The sequence below is a fragment of the Liolophura sinensis genome, chromosome 6, assembly GCF_032854445.1.
Source record: "Liolophura sinensis isolate JHLJ2023 chromosome 6, CUHK_Ljap_v2, whole genome shotgun sequence".
NCBI lineage: Eukaryota > Metazoa > Mollusca > Polyplacophora > Chitonida > Chitonidae > Liolophura > Liolophura sinensis.
In genome coordinates, this window is record NC_088300.1 from 76,195,499 (window position 1) to 76,223,372 (window position 27,874).

Here is a 27,874-nt window from a genome sequence, read left to right on the forward strand (position 1 = left end):
ATTAAAAAGTCTCGGAGAGCGTCATATCCATTTCTGATGGTAAACAAATGTCACTCTGAATTGAATTCACGAATTCCACGCAAAACGACCTTTAGATGGCGAAAATTAAACTGAGTTCCAATCCACATATTATACATCATTAGAAAGCTGATTAGCTGTACAAATTCGACTGACAACAGATATGAATATTCATCACTCTTAGTGACATACTCGGGCAGGGTACGAAAGTCCAACATTTTATGGTGTCTTCTGTAACATAGCGTTGCAACCGATAAGCATTGTCATGCCCCCAATCTCTTCCCATCATTGATAATCTTTATCCAGTTTAAGGTGAGTACGTATTTTTTATTTAATTAGAACATTTATCTTATTAATACATGCATTATTTCCATAAAAAATGCATAAACACAACCTTGGCACAGTCTTCAAAAAAAGCATGTTTTCTTATGTGCCAAAGTGCAGATTTTGTGATTCCGCCACGAAAACGTGCTTATCAAAAATTCTCAATGTGATATTCATAAGATATGTCTGTGTACTTTTAGATATAACGAACACTTGGTTTTAGTCGTTCATGTAGAAAGTTTGGACTTCCTTTGATTAGTTTAAAAGCGTCTGCAGTGTGACGGAATCACAAAATAAAGAAGTGAATCTGTCACATATAGTTTCGGTATAGACATTATATACTGTGATATCATTTATTTTTTTATTTCTGAAATGCCAAAAACGACAGCTGAACGGCAACGAGAGCGTCACCGCGCTCGACTAAGGGCCAGCCAGTATTTAATACGAGAATACAGAAAATCTGACCGGCCCCGTAAAGAGAAGAAGAACGAATATGTCAGCCGCCGAAATTGAGACCTGACGAGAGAGAAATGTACTGAACACTCGGAAATGGAGAACATACAGAAAAAGGGCTACAAAGTGTTTCTTTACCACATTTCCCAAATCCGCAGCATCGTTTGGAAAGGCTAAATGCAAAGTGGAAAGATGTCTTCTTGTCAGCTTTAGTAAGCACCAAGGAATAGTTAAATGCCTGGTATCAAATGATGATAAAACTCCAACCCAACTGGTGGAAAAACAAGTGGGCCTTGATACTGCCACCAACAACACTATGAGAGCGACTCCATTTCAAGAATGGCTCCTGGTAAGGCCGACGTTATATATAATTGTTAGGGATAGAAATGGCTCCAAAGTGAAGCAACAGCAGCGTCACATGAAAATGGCAATATCAGAAGCTTATGAGATTTTTAAAGACAGCTATCCCAGTTATACAATAAGGAAATCTTCGTTTGCGGCTCTTAGACTCCAGCATGTTCTTTTGAAATCACAAATGACACACAATGTATGCGGATGCAAATATCACAACAGTATTATTCTTCTTCTTGAAAGTCTTCACAAACAATATCCCCCAGTGAGTTTGTATACAATACAGGGTTTTCTCAGCCTTCGTGTCTGTGATCTTCAGTCCAAAGATTGAATGTCTTGAAGTTTGTTCAGATGAAATGTTAATGGATAACGATGTCGCAGATGGTTTGTTTGATGTGGAGGAAAATATCACGTGGTATCAGTGGGTGGAAGACAACACAGGTTATCTGATCAAGCAAAGCTAAGAGGGGACCGTTACCCGTGCACTTGATCAACTGCGACAGCAGCTACCAAGGTTTGTGTGCCACGTATTTTATAAAAGACAAGCAGTCCCAATCCTACGCAAACGACAAGTTACAATCACAAATACAAGACAGCAAAGTGTGCTTAGTACAAATGGACTTTTCTGTGAACTACACAGCATCATTTCAGGACGAGATACAATCCGCACATTGGAGACAGAAGCAAGTGACTATCTTTACCATAATGACGTGGACAAGCGACATCACTGACTCCTCTGTTATCGTCTCAGATGTTCGCGAACATGAAAAGAGAGCCGTTTCCACATATACGTGCACGGCCCTGAATCTGATTAAGGAAACTGTCACTTTCGTTGAAGAGGTGATAATTTGGACCGATGGACCCAGCAGCCAATTTATAAACCGGTACATATTTGCCTTATCTTGGGAGCTTGGAAACAAATACAGCGTGAAAGTTAAGTGGAATACACTGCAACCAGCCATGGAAAAGGACCCCCAACGATGTCCTAGGTGGCAATGTAAAGAGCCTAGTTCATCTTGTACTAAGCAAACAAACGGTATTTTCAGATGCCAAATCATCTGCGAAAGCGATTCAGATGTGCGAGCAAAACATCCATGTATATCTTATAACACAGGAAAACATCGATGAAACATGGAGTTCCATGGGTCTTGAAGAGATCTGGCTAGCTACAATCAATTTCCATTCCGTTTCACCTGCTGGAAATAACAAAGTAATTTGCAAGTTTTATAGTTCCTCCGAGAAAGCAGTTGAAAGGCGCATACAGAACCAGTTAACATTTGATTCTCAACGAATCCCGGAAACTTGCAATGATTCAGGTTCTGGTCGTATTCTTCTTGGTGATATCTTGAGAAAACAACAACAAACATATCAAACCACTCCATGCAGAAGTTGTGGCTGTGCATATGGTAAGAGTGATGATCCAAAAACCTGATGACGATTGTATACAATTGACGGCTGCAGAACATGGTTTTACGAAAATTGCGCAGAAGAAGTTGGGATCCTTGACGATTGCGTGTTTACTTGCGAGAACTGTTTGTAATTTTGATTAAAATATCAAAAAACATCCTTTTTCAAGAATGCTTCTTTTATATTTGCATCTGCTTGTGCGCTCATAGCCTTGCAATATATACAGATTTATATATGATTGACTCCGTCACACGAGTTTTGAATTTTTTTCACTTTTGAATAAAACATGACGCCCGAGTTATTTTATTCTTCTTATGTACTTACAAATGTGATTTTATTTGTTTCTTGATACAAATGATATAGCATAGAGGGGGTTATCGACCAAACTCACCACCTCGTAGAGACAGGCGTTTTGTACCTTGTGTTTCCGTTACACAGTTTAAACTCTTTCATAACAAAATTTTCTACAGTGAGATTTCACAACTATCATCTAACTGAAATACAGTTGATTTGAGAAATCCATATTTGGTGAGTGTAAGCCTTTCTTATTCTTGAAATCAGCGAGACGAAGCAGAAAACTGCCCTCCGAATGGTGATTCCGTCACGCTGGAATTCGTGAATTAATGTTGTAACTTATCCATGAGGTGCACTACTATGTGCCTTCAATAAGCCATCAAAGTATAGATATTCACAAACATTCGACATTGCGTCGAAACGCACTTTCGTATACCAGACGTCCGCCAAAATGGACGTTGAAGGTCAATAAATACAAAGTCAATTCCCTAAGTTACGTTTAACGCAAACCACAAAGAAGCAAGAAAGTATATATATAAAGTACAAAACTAGAACAGAGTCATGCAATGAGAAGCGCTTACCAGTTTTCGCTGATTTTGGAAAAGGTGCAATGAATGCTCTAGGCAATGGTTCGTTTATTTATTTGTCTGATTGGTATTCGTACTCAAGAATACTTCACTTATATGACGGCGGTCAGCATTATGGGGGCAATGATTGAAATCAGTATTCAAATCGTGCACCATGGCATACTAGCTTCTTTCAGAGGCATTTAGGAATTGGGATGGTATAGATTTACGGAGGCATTACTTATGGATAACAATTCCTGGATTTATTGTGTTGGTGACGTTTCGATGTAGGTTCTTACATCGTTATCAAACCATATGAACATACAGAGATACAAGGACAACATATATACAGTAAGAGAGTGAGTGGTGTCAGCATCACAGGAAGTTACAGGAAGTTATCGGGCCCGAGAAGAAAGAACGGCCATCAAGAACCTACTCTCCGATAATACCATCACCATCGCCCCTGCAGACAAAGGAAGAGCCACAGTTATACTTGACAAGAACAAGTTCAACCAACTAGTCAACGACATGCTCAGCGACACAACGACATACAGACAAATAACCAAAGACCCCACAACGAAACTAGAAAGAGAATTTAGGGCAAAACTCAAAGCCCTGCAGAACAGCAATGAAATCGACATCCAACTGTACCGAAAGCTCAACACAACGCACCACAGAGCACCTTACGCCAGGGCAACCATCAAAGTTCATAAGAACCCAATCAAAGCCCGACTCCTGATCTCCTCCAGAGGCACTGTCCACTACGACGCGGCACAGTACCTCACTAAACTCCTAACACCTCTGGGCAAAACTTCCAAATCTTACATCAAAGACTCAGCAGAATTTTGTAACAAAATTAAAGACATTCCAGGCACAGCCCAACTGATCAGTTACGACGTCATCGACCTATTCACCAATATCCCTAGAGAAGAATCCCTAGACATCATACGACAGAAGCTGAACAACGGACAACCTGACAGCATAATCAGCCTCCTGGACTCGTGTATGCATTCCACCTATTTCACGTGAAGGGGGGGGGGGGGGGGGGGGGTGACATATATGAACAACTCCACGGTTTACCGATGGGATCCCCCCTATCACCACTTATCTCCGAAATATACATGACAGAATTTGAGAACAAAGCCTTAGCTGCAAGCCCCATCAAACCGTTGTTTTGGTTCCGTAAGGTAGATGACACATTCGTAGCACTAAACAAGACTGACAACCCCCAGTCCCTACTTCATCATGCTTCATCAGCATGGTGCTTTTATAAACCGTTGCATTTAAAGCGCAACATTGCTACTTATATTAATATTCGACCCGCTAATTATTCACAAGCAACGAGTCTGATCTATGATTTGGATATCAGTCTCCCAGAGTATCGACTGTATTCACTGCATTGCTGGAAACTGACGACTGCCCCTCTCTTACATGTTGTCAGCTTTATTTACTCTTTATATGATTATTTCTTACACATTCCTTCGGGAAATGGTGTTACACCTTGTTTCGTAACGCTTGAAAGGCTCATTCATGGTCTACGAGGACCAAGGGATACGAATGTCTGATTTGACACTTAAGAGTAATGTTCAAAAGTTCGTGACATACAGTATTTGTAAGGTTGTACCTTCTCACCGTGGACTCTCCACAGCTTCTTCCATGCAAAATAGTTGACTTCCACAGTAGTGAAATAGTCCTTGAACAGATTGAAATGGAATACACAGGAACACACGAGACAAATCGATGAATGTATTGTACAAAATTGATATCATATAATAATCTTAATAAAATTCCTTTTTTTATTATCACTATTCCCTAAAACGGTTCACAGGCGACAAGTTAGAATTAAACCTCGCATTGTCTTCTATTATATACAAGATCAGGAAATTATCCCCGGTTAAGTTGTGCTGGGCTGTCCCTCACCCCTACCACTTTGCACCTTATTTTTTAATCCCTTCAGCATACAATGTATTATGCCAAAGGGCTTATGATTTGATGATGTCTTCAGACAACATGGACAAAGAAGACCCTCTGCTATTTCAGATAACGTTTTTAAATGTTGTAGGGAAGTTAGTATTGTGTTGATTAGTCATCTTTAACATGGGGTCACGTGAATCTAACTTGTGGTCACGATGGCGCCCATAGTGAATACAGTGTGCATAAAGGCGATGTGAACATGATAGAAGCCATACCCCTTCGAGGTTCTCAAATTTTATAAACGTAAGTTGTATTAAGTTGTGCTCAGATAGATTTCCCTGTGGGGCAAGTCGTGATCGATTTCGTGACTGAGATGGATTACTCCTTAGTCTGGATGCTCGAAATATTGATTCACTTAAAAAGTTAATCTGTTAAAGATAAATTTTTCGAGTGTTCAGTCCCTTGCAAAGTCAGGGCATTCTATAGATTATATTTATCTCTATATTTGCAAAGTGTTCAAACCTTATTTAGATTAACAATTGTGTATCATCTGCAACCTTACAAGCAACGACTAAGGTAGCTCAGTTCACCTTAATGTGCAGATACCTTCATGTGCAATGGCCACAGCTACAGTAAATTGAATTTACTGATCACGGATCAAGTAACCCGTTGTGATTCCCAAGTTTATTTTATGTTAACAAACATGCCTACTTAAAATGGGCTATTATAAGGAAGCAATAATCTATACAAAACTCCCTTTTTTCTTATTCTTGAGCACTTTGCAGGTTTGACCAATTTTAATGTATTTTATTATTTTCGTTACGTTTGTCACATACGACATAATCATGCTATGGACGTGTGGAATGAAATCAAAAACTGTTATTGTCAGGTGCTGGGACAATATCCGTCTGCACAGAAGCTTTATACATGTATGCATGCGGATCAAAGTTTGAGCATCAAAATCTTTCGTGAAATATACTTATAGTTGATGTAAATATATATCATGATAATGTTATGCCAACATGGCTACAGACAGAAACGAGAGTGCATGATACAAGATGACTGCGTGACAGGAACTAGAGTGCATGGTATAAGATGACTGTTTTACAGGAACGAGAGTGCATGGTATAAGATGACTTTGTGACAGGAGCGAGAGTGCATGGTATAAGATGACTTTGTGACAGGAACGAGAGTGCATGGTATAAGATGACTGTGTAACAGGAACGGGAGTGCATGGTATAAGATGACTGTGTGACAGGAACGAGAGTGCATGGTACATGCTTTCGCAGAACCTCACAAGCTCTCTCGTTCTGCTAACGCGAATACCGCTATTCCAAGCACAAAAAATGATCAAAGATCACAATGAAATGGACATTAGCTTGTTTTCGTATACGGTGAAATTTCAATACGTTTTCCGAGAACACTGTGTAATGTATTTGTATAATGGTCTTCTAAATTATTGTTCAACCCATGCATGTTTTGTATGAAGATGTTAACTTGTATGGCATAGGCTGTACGAAGATGGCATAGATATAGAGTGAACTGGCCGAGAACACCAAAATTTACCCACACAATTTTGGATAAAACATTCTTGAAGGGTGATGAATTGTTTGTATATAGACATCGCATAACCACGTGATGACCTCTGCCTAACTGCTCTGCTGACAAAGCATTCAGCGTTCTTATTATCATTTTGCAAGATATCAAATGCATGTATAGGCTTATACAATGCCACTGCTACAGGATATTTAAACCTTTATGAAGATTCTGCAGAGGTGTAGATCTTAATGTGCAGACTGATATGTACATGCACCGTATGTATATATAGGTATACGTCTATACATGTGGGAAGAAATATATGCTTTTTATTTATTTATTTACTTTATTTTTGTTCCATGTACTCAGTAATTTTTCACTTCAATTTTAGGGGTGGAGATAACTGCAGTGTATGCAAAATAATCATACTATATGAACCCAACAAATGTTTGTTAAAGTATATATTAAAAACGAAACTGCCTTAAACTGTCTTTCTCGTTATGATCTTCATGCACAACTGATGTTATCATAAACTTATGTTTCCAGTTATGCAAATTCTATGATAATAGTTGCAACCCTATACATGATTGCACTCGGCTATATTAAATGGTTATATGTATATGGTATTGCCTTTGTTGAAATGATTGCATCCTGGTATATCTTTCTCCTTTCCGTGTTAAATATAAGCTCTGCCATGCAGTGTCAAAGACTATCCATACCCCCAGGCACATGGTTGTAACATCTGTAAAACCACTATAGTTATTTGAGACACACAAGGTTGCTGATTGCGCAACACTTTTAAACGGCTTAATGTTATATAATATTGACCCGCGTAATCTTAGATGAAAGGTCTACACTGTTCCAGTCTCTACATTTCTCTCTTGTGTATAGGCCTATCTCAGTCTTCATTGTCCATGACATCTCGGTATCTCAAAGTTAAACAGTCAGTTTGACAAGGGCATTTATCGGAGCCCTGGTCAGCATGACTGGGACCCAGTGACATCACAACCCCATGTACTTAAGCACGAATAGGTTTATAAATGTGTGATGAACAGTGGCACATGCACCATAACGTCGTCTTCAAGGCAGAGCGATAAAGTTGCCCTGCATGCACATGTGTTAAATACCGGTTGTGCACTGCTGTCAAATGGAGCATAGGTAGGCCTAAGTATATACATACATGATGTTTTCTTTTGTTGTGTATCATATAATGAACCATTTACGTAAAGCTGTATGTAGACCTATAACATTTTAAAAAATAAACTTACCGGTACATTAATTACGTCACATGCATGTAATAAACTGTTATTTTAGTTAATTGTTAGTTTTCAGTATTTGTCTAAAAAACATACGGTAATGAAGACATATAAGCATATGAGTTGCATGGCGTGGGCATGTATCTGGATATTGTCAGATTTAATTAATTTCTGATCGGGGAAACATTTTAATTGCAACAATTAATACAAACGTGATACCAATACCCCATGCATATATTGGGTCATATTTACTTGATAGGCCTGTACGTGTAGCTAATGTTAATATTGGTAGGGGTATAGCTATTGCCTACTATTTTCTGTTATGGCATCTGTCAGATTTTCCTAATTCGAAATTACACGTGCGTACAGTATACGTATAATCAAGGTTCCGCTACCGGTACTAGTTATGGAATTAGGTCATCGATGACGATGTTGGAGCCTACATGTACAAAGATGTCAATTTGTTCTCCATGGCTTATCAGCATGTGCTCAACATGTCCTTATTTTCGTATCATCACTAGGCCTACTGGCCGTGCGACCACAATTGCTGTCACTCGATACATCAGTATTATGATTACACCTCAAGCACTATCATAGTCTGGTAGTGATAAGTTGGGTCAGTGACCTACTGTAGGCCTAGACCTACACTGTCACGTTGTAAACAAAGCGACATCGGTGAAGATTCAATTTATTTGTTCAAGTACATATTAAGCACTGTGGCGTCGAATTAAAAAAGATGTCCAGTAACAGCAACTCCCAATCTTGTCGACTCTAAAACGCAAGTTATTGGGAATATAATCTGCTAACACAGGTGACGGAGGTGTTCAATTCTTTCTAATGTTTACCACGTGCAGCACTCTTGCATCACGACATACAGCATTTCAAACGCCTCTTTTCATTGGCTATGAGTATGATCGCGTCCTATCAACGATGCTGATACGAAGGTCATTGGTAATTCGTGTTTTAGTGTTATGGCCGTCTGCATGGCCAAAGCATGCATGATGTGTGGTAAGTTTGGGTAGGTTGTAACCCCAAAAAGTGTACTTTTCACGCAGAGATCAGGGAGACCAGTTGTCTACTGACCGTTGTAACTTGTGTTGGTTATGGAAGCGAAAGGATGCTTTTAAAAAGCGTAACAGGTGCTTGCTGTCAGGTGCAACCGAGAAACTGATATCTGTTTGATGCCTGAGGGAATTCTTCATTACCGATAGTGCTAGAAATTACATTTGTCTTTTGTCGCCTTTGCCATGGAAAGTGTGGAATATGACACTGACTGCAGAGTGGAAAATAAAGTGTTCTTGGAGTAAAGCAGAACCTCATGCCATTTTGATCTTCTTTGCGCTATAATTGATGCGATTTGATGGATCTGAAAGAATGGTGAAGGTACATGGTTTTGTTTCTGATTGCAAAGGTTTGTCGTGTTGCTTAAGGAAGATTTGTGTCAGTAACACAACAGACAGTTACGGGTCTTATTATTACATGGCAAAATGAATATATATATATATAACATTGGTAGGGCCCCTTCTAATCCAATTCCCCAGTTACACAGCACTTTTACCGTCCTTAATTTAGTTTAACACAAAGCAAGACATTGACACTGGCAGTAATACCTAATCTGATAGTTAAATCCTCTTCAGAGATATTTAAGCTAGCTGATATGTACACACATTAGCAATAAATTTACCGTTTAGAGCTGTTCTGTTGTTTTATGAAAAAAAAAAATATAAGAATTTACTAATGGACTACACATATTTTTTCAGTTTGACCCTAAAGACAGCCACTCGTAAATGTTTGGAAGCCATGTTTTTTCAACTCTCCAAAATTATGTAGCCTGCTAACCATATTTTTGGATGACATGTATGGTCAGGTTTCATGTTTATATGTGAAGGCTATGCAAGGTGAATTTCACGAGAACCAGAAAAGATTTGTCTGAATAACTATATAAAATACAACAATGATTGCGAAAGAGACAAGTGTACCTTGGGTTACCTTGAGCACTAGCCTTGTCAGCTTAAATATTTTCTGGTTGTTGATGTCTCAAAGGCTATTTTGCAAACCCTGCAAATGCTACCATGTTGAATCCCTGTGACTTATCTACGCACTGAGGGTAGAATCCATACACACTTACATGTGTGAAACCCCATGAAAAATGTTCAACAGGAAAGTGGAAACATTAATATGTGCATATCTATTTTTATATAAAAAATATATTATAATGATTCCTGCATTGATATCATCAGAGTGTGTAATGATTGCTTTTCAGGATCTTGCTGACCATTATATAACAATCCAGTGAGGTCATGGCAGAAACTCTCCAGAATCTCAAATCAGTGTATGAGAAGTGGGAGGGAAAGGGAGCGACCCCCAGACAACAGCAGTTACAGTCCACTCTGAATGGTAGTGTGGAAAAAGTTTAAAACGATGGCCGCCAGTCCTGGAGAAATAAATATGGTGATAGTATACGACCGCTCCAGTTAGGAGGAGACAAGCAAGAGGAATTACCCCAAATACGCTCGGTGCAAAGTGTAAGATGCATCACTCTTATTGTTGGTGTATGTTTCCACCATGAACACTAATCTACATTACAGATTGGCATTATCTGGTTCTGGTTTTGTTTATGCTTTCACCCTGACAAATCAAAAAGGATGAATTTATTTAGGTTAAGATTTTGCCTTCAAATCAACATGAAGAAAGTGGGCCGAGTGGATAAGCACATGAGAGGAATTGGCCAAATATGTGATCTTTATTTACTTTGCAGAACTGCATGAAACACTCATGTCTTTTTTTTGTACCATCCATATAACATAGTTGCTCAGAAAAAGAAAATCTTTAGACTGAAACCCTCAAGAAATAAATTCCCAAATTAGCGTAACATTTGAAACTGTTGGATGACTGTGGGTATAAAGCTGTAAACATTTTATGTACATCACATGGAAAAGAATCAGCTAAAGGTCTGATGATGGTCTCAAATACGATGTTATTCTCATGTTACGATGTTGTGTTTTAGGTGCAATCAGATAACCTGGCTACCTTCAAAACCACTCCTATAGCAGATGCTGAAGATTTTAGAATGACTCGCCCCTTCATGGGGCAATGCTGTCAGTGTATGCCGACATGCAGGGTAAGTCAGAGTTTGTGTTTCAATATCGGAATGAGCATTTAACTGCTATAACAGATGCTATTGCATATTCACTTCATTTCAACACAGCAAGTGTGAAGTTTGAATTTGTTAATTCACAATTAAGAAAGAAACCTCAAAAAACAGCTTTTAATGTTAGAAGGGAAAACACCAAGAAACATAACCAAATTTATTTTAGAAGAGGCCCAGATGGACAAAGACATTTTTTTATTACATGCTTGGTAACTCTATAAATCACATTTTCATGTGGAATTCTTACGAGGCCACAGGATGTTCCATTTTAAAGAAATTGGAAACATGATGTTGCTCCATCCGTACCCAATGCTCTTCAGTAGTAGAGGCGAGACACTCCTTTGAGGTGCAAAGTATGATCTGCCTTATTATTGCAACCAATGGCCACACATTGTAAGCAGAAGGAAAACAGCTGATTTAACACTACTTCTACATGGAAAAATGATGGAACTGTTGCCTTCTCGGCTGGTAGAAATAACTCACCAGTGGTTTGTTAAACCTGAGAGCATGGCATCCTGTTGGTTTTTCCCTTTGTGGGCGTTTTTGCTTACTTTGAACTACAACATCTTGGTTGTCCTACATCACAAAAATAAAATGTGACTTGTTTTAACTTCAAATGTGACTCTTTATTCATATATTTATATATACATTTGGTCTAGTGTTGTCTGTTCTTTTAATCAATGTTTTATTATTTACAGAAAAGTCTGTTGACCAGTTCTTGCTCTCAGATGGGCCTGCGCAATGTTCTGAACATCCAGCATGAACTGAGGTATGGTTGGTAATGCCAGAAATGTTGTTGTTCAAGAATGGCTCAAAAGAAACATAATATTTTTTAGTGTTTGTACTCATGCCTCTATAAATTTTTGCTTAACTTCTCTTTAATGTTGTAACTTTTTTTTTCTTGTTGGTAGAAATCGAGGTCCTTTGGCGAAGATTTTCTCACACTCAGCATATTTATTACAGAGAAGGACTTTCTACAAGTACACAAATGTCTCTGTTGCCGTTCTTGCCAGTTCAAGGTGTGAAAAGTTTCTTCAAATTACAACAATTATGTGTGGCAGATTTTGCCAGGAGAGAATTTTTTTGTTTACATTGTATAGAGTAAGACATTACACATTTTTGGAACACTTGTTCTTGTTTTGTTTGGCCTGGTGGTTAACATTCTACTAGCACAGTACAGTGGCTCAGGAGCATCTCACCAGTACTACCTCAATGTGATTTCAAGTCCAGCTTTTGCTGGCTTCCTCTCTAGTCATAAGTATGTCTGCTATCAACCTACAGATGGTTGTGGGTTTTCCTCGTGCTCTGCTTGTTTTCCTCCCACCATGATGCTGGCCACCGACATGAAATATTGTTGAGTTAGGGGTAAAAAAAAAATAATGAAATAAATAAATCTTACTCTGGTAATAGTATTAGGTAATAAAATTAAAAAGAAAAAATTTTTATCACGACACTGTCTGTAAATTAAATGTTTTTTTTTAACTGTGTAATGTTTATCTGTTAGTGAAGGAAGATATGTTGTGGTGATTTTCAGAGTTCAGGGTGCTGTCCACCAACCAACTTCACTTACTCAAGGTAATACATGTGCTTTCATATCTGGGTTAAAGATGGTGACAACATTGTATTGAAGACATGGGTAATGATAGTAAATATGAGTGATGCAAGATACCAACAACCTTGTAAAACAGACCTCTAGTGTTAACTGGCTTGTATCCCAGAAAACTGTTGTCAGTGCCATTCTACTCGCGAAGTTACTGAAGTTGTTTACAAAGTTCTGGGTCTGTAATATTTTAGGTAGGATATTTAAGAGAAAAAATTCTAAAGTGACACATTTTGATAGATTCATCCACCTTGTAGAGTTTTTTTTGTGGCAAATTTCTTTTTGATTAATCTATTATTAGGAAAACTTTTGAGCTTGTGTCAAGATTATCATTTTAAGGCCTTTATGCCCTTCTAAAAGTATATTGTTACGTATCAAACTTGAGGAGAAATTTAGTAGTTAAAAAGTAATATGGTAAAATCCCTCTTTTTAGTCCCTTAAAGTTAAAGGGGCAGGAGTATACTGGAATCAACCTGTCTGTCCATTCGTCTGTCTGAAGACAAAAGCTTGTCCTAGCATCTCCTCCCAAACTACTGCACCGATTTTGATGAAGTTTACCATACATCCGGCCTCAATATGTGCACGCTTCAGTTTGATGGCAATTGGGTAATTTATAATCCCATTTAGGACTTTCTGCATTCAGACTGGATGAACCAGTAGTACAATCATTGCACACCAAGAACGGCTCATGAAATCATCTTTTCATAGTTTAACCAAGGCGAGATATGCAGACCCAGAATAAGATTTTAAACTGAATTGTGAGAAATATAGTTTTTAGGTAAGAATTTTTCCTGGAAAAGTAATCAGAATGTGCTTAACCTTCAAATATTATAGTATCATTGTCCTGAAGTACTTTAAACTTTAAAATTGATAAAAATCAGCATTTTGCCCATTTTACTTCATGTTATTTATCACCCCCTGGTCCTTGTGACCAACCCGGAAGCTCAAAGCTAGGAATATGACATCAAACTAAGCAACATGAGATCCTGTCATTTAGTTTAAGATTTTCTTAGTTTTCTCTGTTTTATTTATGGAAATGTTAGGGCATGGAAGGGGGTTATTTTGGAAATCTAGATTCCAGTTTCTTTTATTCAACTGAAATTGTTTTGGCCAATTGTGTGAACGACAGTTTGTGAATGTCTTGTGATGAACCTCATTCTTTCGGATAATATTCTAGTTCATCTCTTTGTTACACCCTGCTTCCCCCAAAAGTTGTGGAAGATATGGAGGATGACGAGACAAGCTCCAGAGAAGAGAAGAAAGCTCTGTGCAAACGGGAGAAGAAAGCTAAATCAATGCTGAATAACATGAGAGCTCATGTTTCTTCCCTCCTAGTCTCGTAAGTATAGTGTTTCCCTTCTATTCCGATAAGTATCACACATTTCCCTCTTAACCTGGTGAGTCCTCCCTTTTCCCTCTTACTCTCCAAAGTGTTTTCTGCTTTAATGTATACCCAAAAGTGTTACAGTAAATGACATAATGTTTTGCCTTTCGGTTGCTTTGTTTACTTACGCACGGACTGAGTTGGGGGCAAGATGACAGAAGTGGGTGATAAGCCCTCCGCACGTTTCATTACCCTGCATGGCAGCCATGGTCTCTAATCCGCTCCAGGTGGGGTCAATTCCCCGACAGCGAGGTGTGCAGATTTCCTAACTAACCATCTAGAATGAAACCCCAGAATTAGACTGAAGAAAGTCAGACTATGAATGTTACATGTCTGTCAATTCCAAACATTGTCTCCATCCATGCTCATGCCAGCACATATACTACAGTGTACACTGCAGGTCTCTATACGGCGAACGATAGTCAGGGTGATGTGGAAGTCACTTGGCAGCATTATCTTGTGAATGGTTGTCTATTCTGGGCCCTCATCATGTTATAAATATTTGTACACATGTATTTAAGCTACAAATGGATTTCACTGAGACATATCTGTCACTAAATTCCCGTATAATTTAAATGAAGCATGTCATTCTATGCGCACATCTTGTTTTGTTACAATTGGTACTGTCCTCCTATTGCAGAAGAGTTACCTTTCCACATTTTGAAATTTTTAAAATGAATTGCATTTTTTGTGATTACCAATATGCAAATATGCCCAGGAGATGCCAGTGAAAGGTAAGATTATTTTTTTGCCTTTTGTCGGCAAAAATCACGCCATGAACAGGTATTATAGACACCTGGAGATTTCGAGCCCTGTGATTGTAACTTATCGCTTTAAACACAGTTTGAGTCATCGTCTGGATGGTCACGCTGACGCTCATCAATGTTCAGAGAGTTTTCTCCTGAATTCCCTTTCGTTATAAAATGGCAATCATAAAACAATCCAGATGCACCTTTCGTCGAGTAAACCTCTTTGTACTAAATTCATTATGATTAAAACTGGAGAAGCATGAACTGTTGGTGGCAGGAGCGCAGACAGACTGCCCAGTGAAGTGTGAGCTTGTTTATTACATTCAGGAACTGTCCACATAATCCCCTGACCACCACCGATGCTCTCTCACTGCCCCCAGTCAGTAAGATATACAATCAACGCAATGAATCGTGTGATCCACTTCCCAAGCCTGCGGATGGAACTTTAGGCCCATCTTTATTCCTCTTTTATTGAATGCTGTTTGTTTTCATCCTAGTCTAGGTCTTAGTTTCCTGTTCCTGTTCCCAAGTGCTGCATGTACTTCATTCCTACTTGCCTTGTTAGTTCTTCTTTCCAAGTCTTCTTAAGAGAGTTTAATACTGCTTAAATGGAAAAATAAATCATTAGGTGTGACTAAAAAAGATGTTTGCATATTTTTCAGATTTACAGGTTGGTTCTTGTTGAAGTTTCTGTCATTAATGACCAGCAGTATTCAAGTTCATAAAGGCCAAATGCAGCTGGTGAAAAAAGCCACAGAGGTGTGTTGTGTGGAGAGTTTTTGAGTGAAACTTGATTTTGTTTTTGAAATGGACGGAGTTGCACTATTTTTTATGGCTAGATGACTTGGTTCCTGTATCTGGAATATGGATGGCTTGGTCTAGATGCTGTCTAGGTTTAAAATAACAAGATGCAATATACTGTGAAATGTGAAATATATACGTAATGGTGATGTTGGTATTTGACACATTGATAAGATTTATTCATTTAATTATTTGATGTTTTATGCCATACTCCTTGGGAGAGTCTGCCAGTAACCTGCGGATAGTCGTGGGTTTCTCCAGGGCTCTGCAATCCACAGGAGAGGAAGCCAACATAGTTACAGTTTCCTGAGTCATCGTGCTGAGCTAGCACGTTAATACTTTTAATACCAACATTTAAGGTTTTCTGAGCAAGTTTCACTATAAACTCTTAAGGGACCTTTATGGCGGATGAATCAGAACCAAGTAAAATGTGACACTTCAACGATGTTAAACTTTAGATGAAATGCAGTAGTTCTGTTACTCATGGATGGAATCCTTTTTTTTATGTGTTACAGAAATCTGTGCCGATGATTTATGTGCCGTTGCATCGCAGCCACCTGGACTACATCCTGGTGACATTTATCCTGTGGCATTATGACATTAAGGCTCCTCATATTGCTGCTGGTGACAACCTCAATATACCTGTGTTCAGGTATGTGAGCCAGTCTAATAGATAATCAAGGTATTGTCAGTGACACTGTAATGCTTTGGCTTAGCATTGCATTTCACAGTGTTTTTATAGTAGTAAAAGACACCTTGTAATTGCTTCATGGACAAGCCTATAAATGCCTTTTATATATACAAGCATGTGAAATATGAAGCGTGATTTTGATTTCATAAGAGTTAATATACTAATAATATTGCTTTCATATTTGGAACTTTTAGCATGTTTAACTTTTATATAAAGGAAAGTCTTTCATTATGTCTTTCTCATTTGACAGTTGCTTGATGAGAGGTCTTGGAGCCTTCTTCATTCGGCGGCGCCTGGACAAGCAAAAGGGGAAAAAGGACATATTGTACAGATCTATTCTACAATCTGTGAGTTTTACTTCTGTGTAGTAGCTTATATACCTGTGTCATCTTGACTTCATCTTCCAGGTACAGAAGGGCCAGCAGCCTGGCATTCTTTGGTTACTTTTCTGTCTAATCCCGGTGATTTTGTTTTATTGAAAGGTTTTGGACACAATGCACAAAATATTTCTAGCCCTGTAAAAAAATGCTGTTGGCATATATTTTGTTCTGTTGATCACCTTTATTTCCAAGATTTTTTCAGTAATGCACTACCAGCAACAAAATTTTGTACTTTAAACTATACTCCCCAGTTTTGACTTGTTATTACTTGCATGGTAGATTGTTATCTTCTGACTTTGCTGACTCTTCGTTGCAGTACGTTGAAGAACTGTTGAGGAATGGTGAAGGTATTGAGTTTTTCATAGAGGGAGGCCGAAGTCGCACGGGGAAGGCTTGCAGCCCAAAGGCTGGTCTACTCTCTGTTATAGTGGATGCATACAAATCAGGTACTTTCACTTCAAATATAGTAAGTGGTATCAAAGGTTTTAATTACAACACAGTGTTTCATTATACTGTAGTACAGCAAGAAGAATGGCTCTTCAGTATATTGAGAAACTAAACTTCTATAATGAACTTTTAAGAAAAGCTGTTCTTTGTGTTTTCAGAGATTATAGAAGATGCCTTCATAGTACCTGTTACAATAAATTATGAGAAGTTATTGGATGGCAACTTCAACAATGAGCTTATGGTAAGCCGTTACCAACAGTCGATGGCATACATGAGGAGACAGATGTAGCACACACATTGTTGTAAATATTATTTACTTCTTTAATAATGAGGCTTCTTTGAACACTAAACAGAAGTAAAATAAAAACCTTGGGAAATGTAACTGTCCTAATTGTGATTGTGGAAGCCACTAGCCTAAATTTTCAACATTTTTGCAGTGCAGTTTGAAACTTTATTGGTTGGATTGGTCAATTTTAGGTCTTCAAAGAAAGTGTTGGTTTATCAGTCTAAACAGAATAACGTCCTCAGAAAATGCTCGGGAAAACATCTTGCAAACATTCGAACAGATTGAAAAATTACAAATAGATCTGTTTGAAAATCATGAGGTACATGTAAAGGTTATTGTGGCTTCCATGCTTGGTGCTTATGCTTCATGCGATATGACAAGATCTGAATACCCTATTAAGTGTTAAACATCTATGATTTAGTCAGCTATAGTTGTCGCATATCCACTTCAGTAATACATTGGTTACATCATAGTACGGCTGCATAATGAGGTCTAAGAAATATGGAAAGAAACAGGTAATTTCAACGACTGATCTTTCTGTCTGATTCTGCGATGCCTGTATCACGATGTCTTACCCATTTGCTTAATGTGAATTACAGGGCAAACGTAAAACTAAGGAGACTTTCTGGGGTGCTGTGAGAGGAATTGTTCGAGTTGTCAATGGAAACTTTGGCCATGTCAGGATTGGTTTCTGTCAACCTTTCTCCCTTAAGGTTTGTTTTAATTCAGTATTATTATGCCCCATGTTGTTTTTTTATCCATTCTAGGAAATTGAACTGCATTGAAAATTCAAGATACTGTTGCAACCTTTGCCTTAATAGAGGAAACTGTAGGAATGTCACATTTGAAGTCCTATTGTTGCAATGTTACCACCTGACATAACTAAGTATGCTCTGTGTAAAGGTGCTTAGGCAATTTGGAAAAAATTGGGTGTAACCGGACCCTGTTAGAAAAATTAAGGTAGGTTACTGTTTTTTTTTTTGTTCTTTAATATCTGCCATTTGAAGTGAAAAAGATAGGAATTTAAAGGTCTGCCAGCAATAGTTATGGGTTTCCCTTGGGCTCTGCCCAGTTTCCTCCCATGATCATGCTGGCCTCGTCGTATAAGTGAAATATTCTTGAGTACGGCGTAAAATCCCAATCAAATAAATAAATACTCCCAGCAAAAATATTTTTGATATTTTGATAGGCCTTAGTTATAATAAGCCTTAATATTGGACTATTTCCTGTATTGCACGACCAGGAATTCATGGTGTCACAGGCGTGTCAGTCCAGCCGAGCTGCTTTAGAGTCTGTCACTGAGCCAAGTCCGGTTTCGCCTTCTCACTCTGAAGACTGTGCTCAAGACTCTCCCCCAGATGGCTTCCGCAGTCGACACGGCAGCTTTTCCTCCCTCCTCGGTTCTGAAGTGGTGAACAGTGACCAGAAAGAAGTTGTCCACAATCTGGGACGGCACATTGTATATGGTAGAGTATAAATTCTAGACCAGTATCTGAATGGAAAAGACTTTGATTATTCTGTTGGGGAAGTTTGCCACGCTAAATATACAGCCTCAACATTTTCCAAACTAAAAGCCAGTGGAAAAACAGATTGAAAAGACATGATCCTAGATTATGATGTAATGTGTAAGTAGATACATCTGTAATATTGTTTACATTCTTTATTTATATACCCCTTATTATGATGTAATGTGTAAGTAGATACATCTGTAATATTGTTTACATTCTTTATTTATATACCCCTTATTATGATGTAATGTGTAAGTAGATACATCTGTAATATTGTTTACACTCTTCATTTATATACCCCTTATTATGATGTAATGTGTAAGTAGATACATCTGTAATATTGTTTACATTCTTCATTTATATACCCCTTATTATGATGTAATGTGTAAGTAGATACATCTGTAATATTGTTACATTCTTCATTATTCCCCTAAGGATACTGGCTTGTGTCGTCACCAAACGGAGAAGTGATTTTGTCTTTGTTTTGCTACCTTTTAATTAAAATTCTGGTGGGGGGTAGTGGGGGTGGGGGGAGTCAGAATCATTCATTTATTATAAATACAGGCTGAACAAACACATCACAAAAGTTAAAGTGAGTTTATGATTGTGCAAACAACAGACATGCTCCACAGTTATGTCTGAGTTACATTGGTCACAAGGCAAGAAAATACAGTTTTCGGAGGTAAAATGTGGTGTACATTGTGTATTAGTATTACCCATGCTTGATGTCAACACTACTGAGAGATGTGTCTGTATTCCTGACAGATGCAGCTCACAGCACAGCCCTGATGAGTACCAACTTACTCTCCTTCCTTCTCCTCACCAAACACAGAGAGGTAAGCTGCTCATTAATACAGGATATTGAATGTAACAGGGAGGGAGGGAGAAGGGATCTCTACCTCCACCCATTCTCAGTGTTTGGGGGACCTTGGTGACAATAAGCTGTTGGCAGCACTTGTGGGCACATTTGCATATTCTTAACTGTGTCTTTGACCAACATGACATGCAAGTTTGAACGCCACACATGGGAAAAGTTTGTCACTGATTTGCCTTTTGAAAAAAGAATGGCAGATCACAAGGTACATTTTAAACAAGTAGTCGCTAAAAATGCTTGGGTATGGCATTAAGCATTAGTCAAATGAATAAAACAGTAAATAAAGAACAGTTTAAAGGAGAAGAAAACATAAAATGATGCCAAAATGAGATGAAAGAGCAACAAACCTTATTGGCAAATATGATCTTTAATATTTTTTTGATTTTTTCCAAGAGAAAAGGGTATTTGAAAATATTTTTGTATGGTGGGTATTTGGGACCAACTTTTGGTATTTATCGTTGTTGCGTAATAATGTTCTAAATAATGATGTGATGCTTGTCTGATAAATTTATTTGAATGTAAATTTGTTGTTTATATCGAAACATATGCATTTAAGTTAAATTATGATATTATTTATGAACATATTAAAATATAAATATGTTCCAAATTGAGGTTTAATTTATTTATTTATTTGATTGGTGTTTTACGCCATACTCAAGAATATTTCACTTATATGACAGCGGCCAGCATTATGGTGGGTGGAAACCGGGCACAGCCTGGGGGAAACCCATGACCATCCGCAGGTTGCTGGCAGACCTTCCCACGTACGGCCGGAGAGGAAGCCAGCATGAGCTGGACTTGAACTCAGAGCGACCACATTGGTGAGAGACTCCTGGGTCATTACGCTGCGCTAGTGCTCTAACCAACTGAGCCATGGAGGCACCCCAATTTATTTGTTAGCTTAAAAGAACAAATTCTAGTACACAAATATTTATTGAACCTGTGTTACATCCTCATTTATGACATTATTAAACAAGGACTATAAATACCAAAAGGTAGTCCCAAATACCCACCATACAAAAACTATTTTCAGGTGTCTTTTTATCCCTAAGGAAAGTCAGAAAAAATGTTTTGTAAGACCACATTTAGAAATAACTTTTCGCACTTTCATGTGAACTTTGTCATTTTTATGTTTTCTCCACCTTTAAGGAATTTCATTACAATGATTTTCACTACGCCGTCATCAGCACAGCATCTGCAGTTTTCCCACAAGACATAGAACCTGCTTGAAAATGTTTATGGGAGTTACCCTCAGTTGAGGATTAGGTGACATTGAAACTCTGACCCCAAACCAGGTGGATAATGAAACTGTAAAACATTATCATTGCACGCCCAGATGTGGGACAGATTTGATGTGAGTTTTATTAGCGAACATGTCATTGCTATGTTTCCATTAATGACAGGGAACTTCTCTGGTGACGCTCATAAACAGTTTTGCTTGGCTCCAAGACGACTTGTCCATCCGCAAGAGAGACGTTGGCTTTTCGGGCAGCCTGGATGATATTGTCAACCACGCCCTTGGACTGCTAGGTGATGAACTCGCTAATCCCAGGTAAGACGCTTAGTTAAACCTACTCATGTTTTCAAATTCTTTTTAATCCCTTGCTTCCATATGCATGCAGTTATATTGCTGCTATACCCTTTCTTGTGAACAGACAGAAGAGGTATTGCAATGCTTCAATGATTTGTGGTAATCTAATCCCAAACTTACTTCCACATTGGCTTTGTTAATCACTTGCAATCCCTGAATAGTGTGTGATTATTTGCATGTATTGTAACATCAAAGTAAAGAGTGTCCTGTGTTTTGAATATGGGACCAGTTGTTGAAAGCAATGAATATCATAATTGCTGGAGAATGTTCGGTTTCCCCGTAAGTACCTTGTATGAGTTAGTCACCATGAAGTACCTGTTCTGTTCAATCTCCTCTACCTCTGTGATTGTATGTGTTTTCTATTGCTACCTTTCAGGCTGGACAAGAATGGCAATTTGGTCATAAAGCCAAATTTGAGCTTACCACATGTGCTGGAGCTGAGTTATTATAGCAACGCAGTTATCTCCCCCTACCTCCTTGAGAGTGTTATTGGTAATATACTTTAATAATTTTTCATGTCATAATTTTGAGAGCGTCGGATTAGCCCATGAAATTAGAGGTATTAACATGTGGTTGGCCCACAAAGCATTGTCAGCACTGTCAGCATTAGTTGTTGAATATTCAGATTACGACATAGTGGAGTATTTCTTGCCTGCGTCTTTTTTTTTAATATTCTGTAATTTTGAACGCCATTACAAGGAAAGCTACAAGTTATAGTATTGAGTAATATTGCATAAAATGTGCACGTATAGATTTTTCAGCAGTGTCCTTAGATTTAGATGTACAAACTACATGTTAATTGTGAGTACTGTTTACTGCATTGCTAATCCAACCCCTGTCTGCCTGCAGTGAACTCAGTGTTTGCAGCACTGGACACTGGATTATCCACCATGACAAAGAATATCTCAGAAGATGACATCTCCACCAGCAGGGAAAAGATACTCATAATAGCCACAGAATTATGTAAACTTTTCCAGAATGAGTTCATTTTCATTCCAGTGAGTATTTAGAATTTCCCACATAAGCATTAACACAGCTAATTGTACTGCATTTTCTTCAATACGAAAAAATCATGAAGTGGTGGAACTTTTCAAGAGCAGCACTTTAATAATTGACACCTTGTCTAAAGTGAGAAAAGTTCTAGGTTTTATCCTCGTTTATCTCCATTTACTGTGTCAAAAAAGGCAAAATCCTTCGTAAATGTAATGACATTCCACCCATGTTAGTAATCTTACATTGAGCCATAAACAATAGACCAGTAGAGCCTTGATGTGTGGAAAAGATCATGGCTGATAAGGCTCATCTTTCTTTTGATCTAAGTCAAATATAGTGAGTATATCTCAAATCAAATATTAGAAGTAAACAAATAAATATAGCTCCTCTCATTCAAGCCAAAGGCCAGTCAAACCTAATTAACACCTAGGTTTTGTTCTGTTCTACTTGCTTAAATAAAGAGTATTTCTAGTACTACAGGATACACTTTCTTTCGTGTAACCATTTTAAAAAAAATGCCCTTCTTGCTCAGTCCATAGAAGTTCCATTGAATTATAAAGAGGAAAAACTTATCCTGTTGAATAATATATTCTGTGCTATTATTCAATTTTTTTTTTGGAACACCTTCTTGTAACTACCATGGTAATTAATTGTGCAGTAGCTTGTACTGTTGTGCAATTAACCTGGTAAATTCAGTTTATCAAATGGTTTGGTGTTGTGTGTTGTGATATATCATGTGTGATGTTGTACTTCCTGTTTTCAGTCCTGTGAAGAACTTCATCATATGTTAGCTCAGACACTGGAGGAGCTGGTTACGTCAGAGGTGCTCCATAAGGAGGAAACAAAGGTAAGTCATGAAGTTCTACGTGTGTTTAAAGGACTGGTTCGCGCTGACTATTCAAACTTTGACCAATGGGGTCCCGTGTTCATTGTTGAGGTATCTGGGGAAGCTCAGTTGTTTCCTCTGGGCACTTCGATCTGTGATTCGCGGTGAAAATTGCTTAAGCTTAACTGAACAGTAAGGTAAAAAGGCGTTATATGTGTGATGTTTTTGTCTGACAGATACTTGGGGCATACACGGAAGAAGACAAGAAGTGGGCAAAAAACTTTGGCGAGAGTTTCAGCTGGCAGTCTCAGGATTCAGACGAGGAGAATTGGCCGCCTCAGGATTATCTCATCAGTGTATGTTACACCTACCTTATAAGCTGCCTTAGGATTATCTCATCAGTGTATGTTACACCTACCTTATAAGCTGCCTTAGGATTATCTCATCAGTGTATGTTACACCTACCTTATAAGCTGCCTCAGGATTATCTCATCAGTGTATGTTACACCTACCTTATAAGTTGTCTTGGTTTGCTTTGGTATAATCAGATGAATCCTTGAAAAGAAAGTGCTACTATTTTGGCAACTCTGGAAAAAGTAATACATGTAGTTGTATTATTGCACGCACATTATTGCTGTGTTGCAATTATACCATATTCTTTGTTATATTCAAACCGTTATTATGTGTGACCAAAGGAGCTAACAGAACTATTTCATTAACTTGAAAAACTTCATTTTACTTTGTGAACATCTGAAAAGTAACATGGTGAATCTTTCAGGAACATATGTAAATACCTCAGCACACATGATTGGTATGTCAGAATACTAGAGATTGTGTGTTTTGACTCTACTGCTGAAACCTGTTGGTATACGTTGTGCATGGAGTAATGTAAATACTGTTTTCATGACTTCATACAGGTGAATGTGGAAGATTCTGATGTTATTGAGAGGCTGTCCTTCCTACAGAGCATATTAGGGCCTTACATTGAGGGGTATTGGACAACAGCTCTGACAATAACAAAACTCCGGGAAAAGGAGATGGCAGGTAAGTTCTATTCTGCTTTTGTATTTGCATTGGTCTTCTTATAAGAAGGATAAAAGTGGTCATCTCAGATTTGTGAAGCAATTAGAATGATTAATATTGTTTGAAAACACTGACATTTTTCTCTTTCACAGAGGATGACTTTTTTAAACTTTTGCACAACAGTGCCATGGAGAGAGTGAACAAAGAATTGACCACATACGGTAAACTGTTTTATTTATGTTTATGTTTTGGACTTTACCTTTGCACAGTGTATAAATGAGTCAGAGAGACAGGAGTTGCTTACTTGGTGATATATAGATTATGGGATGAAGAAAATTAAAGTACATGTATTAGAAAAATCATAATTCTTGAGTATAGTGTAAAACACCGATCAAATAAATGAATAAATAAATAGAAAAATAATAAACTTATAGTTTCTTGTTTTCAAGAAAGAATTAAATTAAACTTCTAAAAATGCAGATGTCTTGATTCCTTGTGTGCATGTAATCCTCCAGTGACAACTTGTGTATGTTTAGTCCTCTAGTCACAACTTGTTTGCATGTAATTCTCCAGTGACAACTTGTGTATGTTTAGTCCTCTAGTCACAACTTGTTTGCATGTAATCCTCCAGTGACAACTTGTGTATGTTTAGTCCTCTAATCACAACTTGTTTGCATGTAATCCTCCAGTGACAACTTGTGTATGTTTAGTCCTCTAGTCACAACTTGTGTGCATGTAATCCTCCAGTGACATGCTGGTTTCATAAAGTAAGATGTCATGTCTCTTTTTTTTTTCAGCTGAGAGTTCATCCATGGAGATTCTGAAGAATGCGATGAAAACATTCCAGGAGCTAAAGCTGATTGACTGTTATTTCGCTGGCAATCTGAAGATGGTGGAGTTACACGACCATTATTTGGTGGAGGAAAAGCTTCAAGACTTGTTAGACCTGCTGGAAAGTCTACGAGAGTGAAGAGACATGTGAAATCTGACACTAGATCTTGTGTTGAAGGTGATGCCTGTACAGCATCCTGGTGAGATTATGCAGCAGCCTGCCATTTCTTACAGAGGACACCAGTGACATTGACACAGCATCCAGTGACATTGATTTTGCATCCTGTGGCATCTACTTATGGTTAACAGACATAATGATTTAGTTTTCGGAGGAAAAAATAGAATATGAATTGAATGCTTCAAGAAACAATGCTTCTTACCTCAGAACTCAAAAAAAGCTGTTTCTCGGTTTTTATTGGGTAAATGGGAATCAAGACACATTCAGATAGTCCCGAACATAATACTATTATTCCCTCTTCAAGCACTAATGTGTGCAAAGGCAGCCCACATGAACTGCAGAAGCTTCCTTATTTTGCTGTGAAAAGCTAATGGGTTATTGTCTCCTTTGTTCATTTAAATGTCCACTTTTGGTCAATTCGGTTTCATTGGGCTTTTATGAACAATTGCATGTGTGTGGCCCAGAAATGCAGTTGTAGGCATACCAAATACCATAGATGGTCAACATTGTGATAATTTACAGCATACAACCTGACACAAGGTTGTGACGTGTGATCTCCACTCCGATGTGGATATTTCTTGGAAGAGAAAGTGTGATATAATTAATAACATAATAAGTATTTTGGTTACTTTGATTTATGAATTTCTTGGAGCTGTGCTTTACATCTGGCTGCACTGCAGTTAGCAGACCCAGATATGAGAGAAAAAATTAGTCACAGACATTCCTGGTTTACAACTTAGATTGGAAAGCTGATGTAAGTGGCAATTTCAGACATAAATGTGGTATACTTTTGCAGATTGTTAAAATTGTTTGTGTAATAGTTTCATACAGTAGTATTTGTGATTAATATATCCCTTTGTAATAGTAGAATCGTGTCCTAATTTTTGCTAAGGCGTATAATATATGTTGGAACTAAACCTTGAAGTTGAAGATTGTTACAAAATGTTGGATGTTGTATAGTTACGATTAAGTGTCAGATTGTTCAAGCCATAACCTACTCTACCAATATTGTCAGAATATTAGTGGAGGTTATAATAGTATATTGAAGAACATCTTCAATGCTCAGTGCCCAAAGAGATTTGTCATTGTATAATTTATTATGGAATCTATACAGAGAGTTATGTTCACCTACATGTAGTTCTTACAAGCCAGTGATTGTTGTGTGTCCATGTGGAAGAAAAAATGAGGGTAGATATATGTATGGTTCTGTATGAGCCCCTCTGCTATCCCAGCTCGTGTAGGCAACTGCATTAGGGTACCAGTCAAGAGAGTATTTGGGCGCTCCTGGTTAACACAGTTAGGGAGACTTTCACTTCCACTTTGGTGGGATTTCTTATTGTATTGAAAATATGTTCATGTCAGTATGTCTTGGGTTCATAAAGTGACTGAAATTGCAGAGCTTATTCAGGTAATATTGCTGCATTTACGCAAACAATGCTCATGTTGAATGATCAACATTCACATTGAACGTTTTGCCATTTGTTTTCTACTTTTTGGTGGTGCTCTGAAAAGTGATGTGCACTGCTTGGAATTACAGGTGTAACCCAACCAAGCCCTGAGATTTTAGTTTACAATAGGTTTCATTTTATGATGTGTGTTTTTGTGAATTCTTGCTTTTTCTTATGAGTGTTGTGTTAAATGGAGAGAATAATGTTTGAAGTAAAGTGATCATCTTGTTAAGATTGTTGAAACTGCTGTGGGCTTGATACTTAAGGAGACTTGGTTTGTGAGGTGTATTTAAAGCAGTCTTTGCACAAGATTGTATGTTGAATTGATTTTTTGTGAAGTCTTTTTCTTATGGATTTACATGTATATGTAAAATGAAGATTACTTTTCTTTAATTTAAAGATAAAGGATTTTTTTCATGGAAAAATGTGTGATTTATTCTGTTGTTGAGTAACAAGCTTGTCGAGTTGATTTATGTATTTGATTGGTGTTTTATACCATGCTCAAGAATATTTCGCTTATACGACGGCGGCCAGCATTATGGTGGGTGGAAATCAAGCACAGCCCGGGGGAAACCCACGACCATCTGCAGGTTGCTGGAAGACCTTCCCACATATGACTGGAGAGGAAGCCAGCATGGGCTCAACTTGAACTCACAGCAACTCCATTGGTGAGAGACTCCCGAGTCATTACATTGCACAAGCATGCTAACCGAGCCACGGAGGCCCCTTTGCCGAGTTGAGGATTCTTGGTTATTCTTGGTGAGAGACTCCTGCGTCATTACATTGCACTAGCGCGCTAACCAACTGAGCCACGGAGGCCCCTTCGCGGAGTTGAGGATTCTTGGTTAGAATGACAAAATATATAGCTATCTTTCATTCCAACAGCATATCCTACTTTCATTTGCATCTTGCGCATGTCAGAACATTCAGGTGTTAGAGGAAAGTTTGTAACGTGTCCTGAATGACAGACTGATTAATCACCACACATCAACAC

At 38.0% G+C, this 27,874-nt stretch overlaps 1 protein-coding gene across 2 annotated transcripts; it reads left to right on the forward strand.

The window, feature by feature from the left end:
• The first annotated feature begins 9,087 nt into the window (after positions 1–9,087).
• Positions 9,088–26,720, forward strand: LOC135468039 (glycerol-3-phosphate acyltransferase 1, mitochondrial-like). 2 transcript variants are annotated; one of them, XM_064746049.1, is made up of 23 exons: positions 9,088–9,127; positions 10,383–10,644; positions 11,127–11,240; positions 11,969–12,039; positions 12,182–12,289; positions 12,805–12,845; positions 14,083–14,209; positions 15,666–15,762; positions 16,320–16,456; positions 16,746–16,842; positions 17,192–17,321; positions 17,481–17,563; positions 18,208–18,321; positions 18,852–19,074; positions 19,882–19,952; positions 21,394–21,542; positions 21,958–22,073; positions 22,431–22,579; positions 23,338–23,421; positions 23,637–23,756; positions 24,318–24,444; positions 24,576–24,644; positions 25,221–26,720. In XM_064746049.1, the coding sequence occupies exons 3-23, from the start codon at positions 11,190–11,192 to the stop codon at positions 25,391–25,393; spliced, it is 2,337 nt and encodes a 778-aa protein (XP_064602119.1). In that variant the 5' UTR covers positions 9,088–9,127; positions 10,383–10,644; positions 11,127–11,189; the 3' UTR covers positions 25,394–26,720. The 2 variants fall into 2 exon arrangements, with proteins under 2 accessions (XP_064602119.1, XP_064602120.1); XM_064746050.1 differs by lacking the exon at positions 9,088–9,127 and adding an exon at positions 9,368–9,502.
• The last annotated feature ends 1,154 nt before the right edge of the window (positions 26,721–27,874 follow it).

What these genes read in the sequence shown, in the direction of transcription:
- LOC135468039 (XM_064746049.1), top strand. Translation starts at nt 11,190, where the DNA reads ATGACTCGCCCCTTCATGGGGCAATGCTGTCAGTGTATGCCGACATGC. An exon ending in AGTGTATGCCGACATGCAGG is followed by an intron (nt 11,241 to 11,968) that starts GTAAGTCAGAGT and finishes TATTATTTACAG; the next exon opens with AAAAGTCTGTTGACCAGTTC. An exon ending in ACCAACTTCACTTACTCAAG is followed by an intron (nt 12,846 to 14,082) that starts GTAATACATGTG and finishes TTCCCCCAAAAG; the next exon opens with TTGTGGAAGATATGGAGGAT.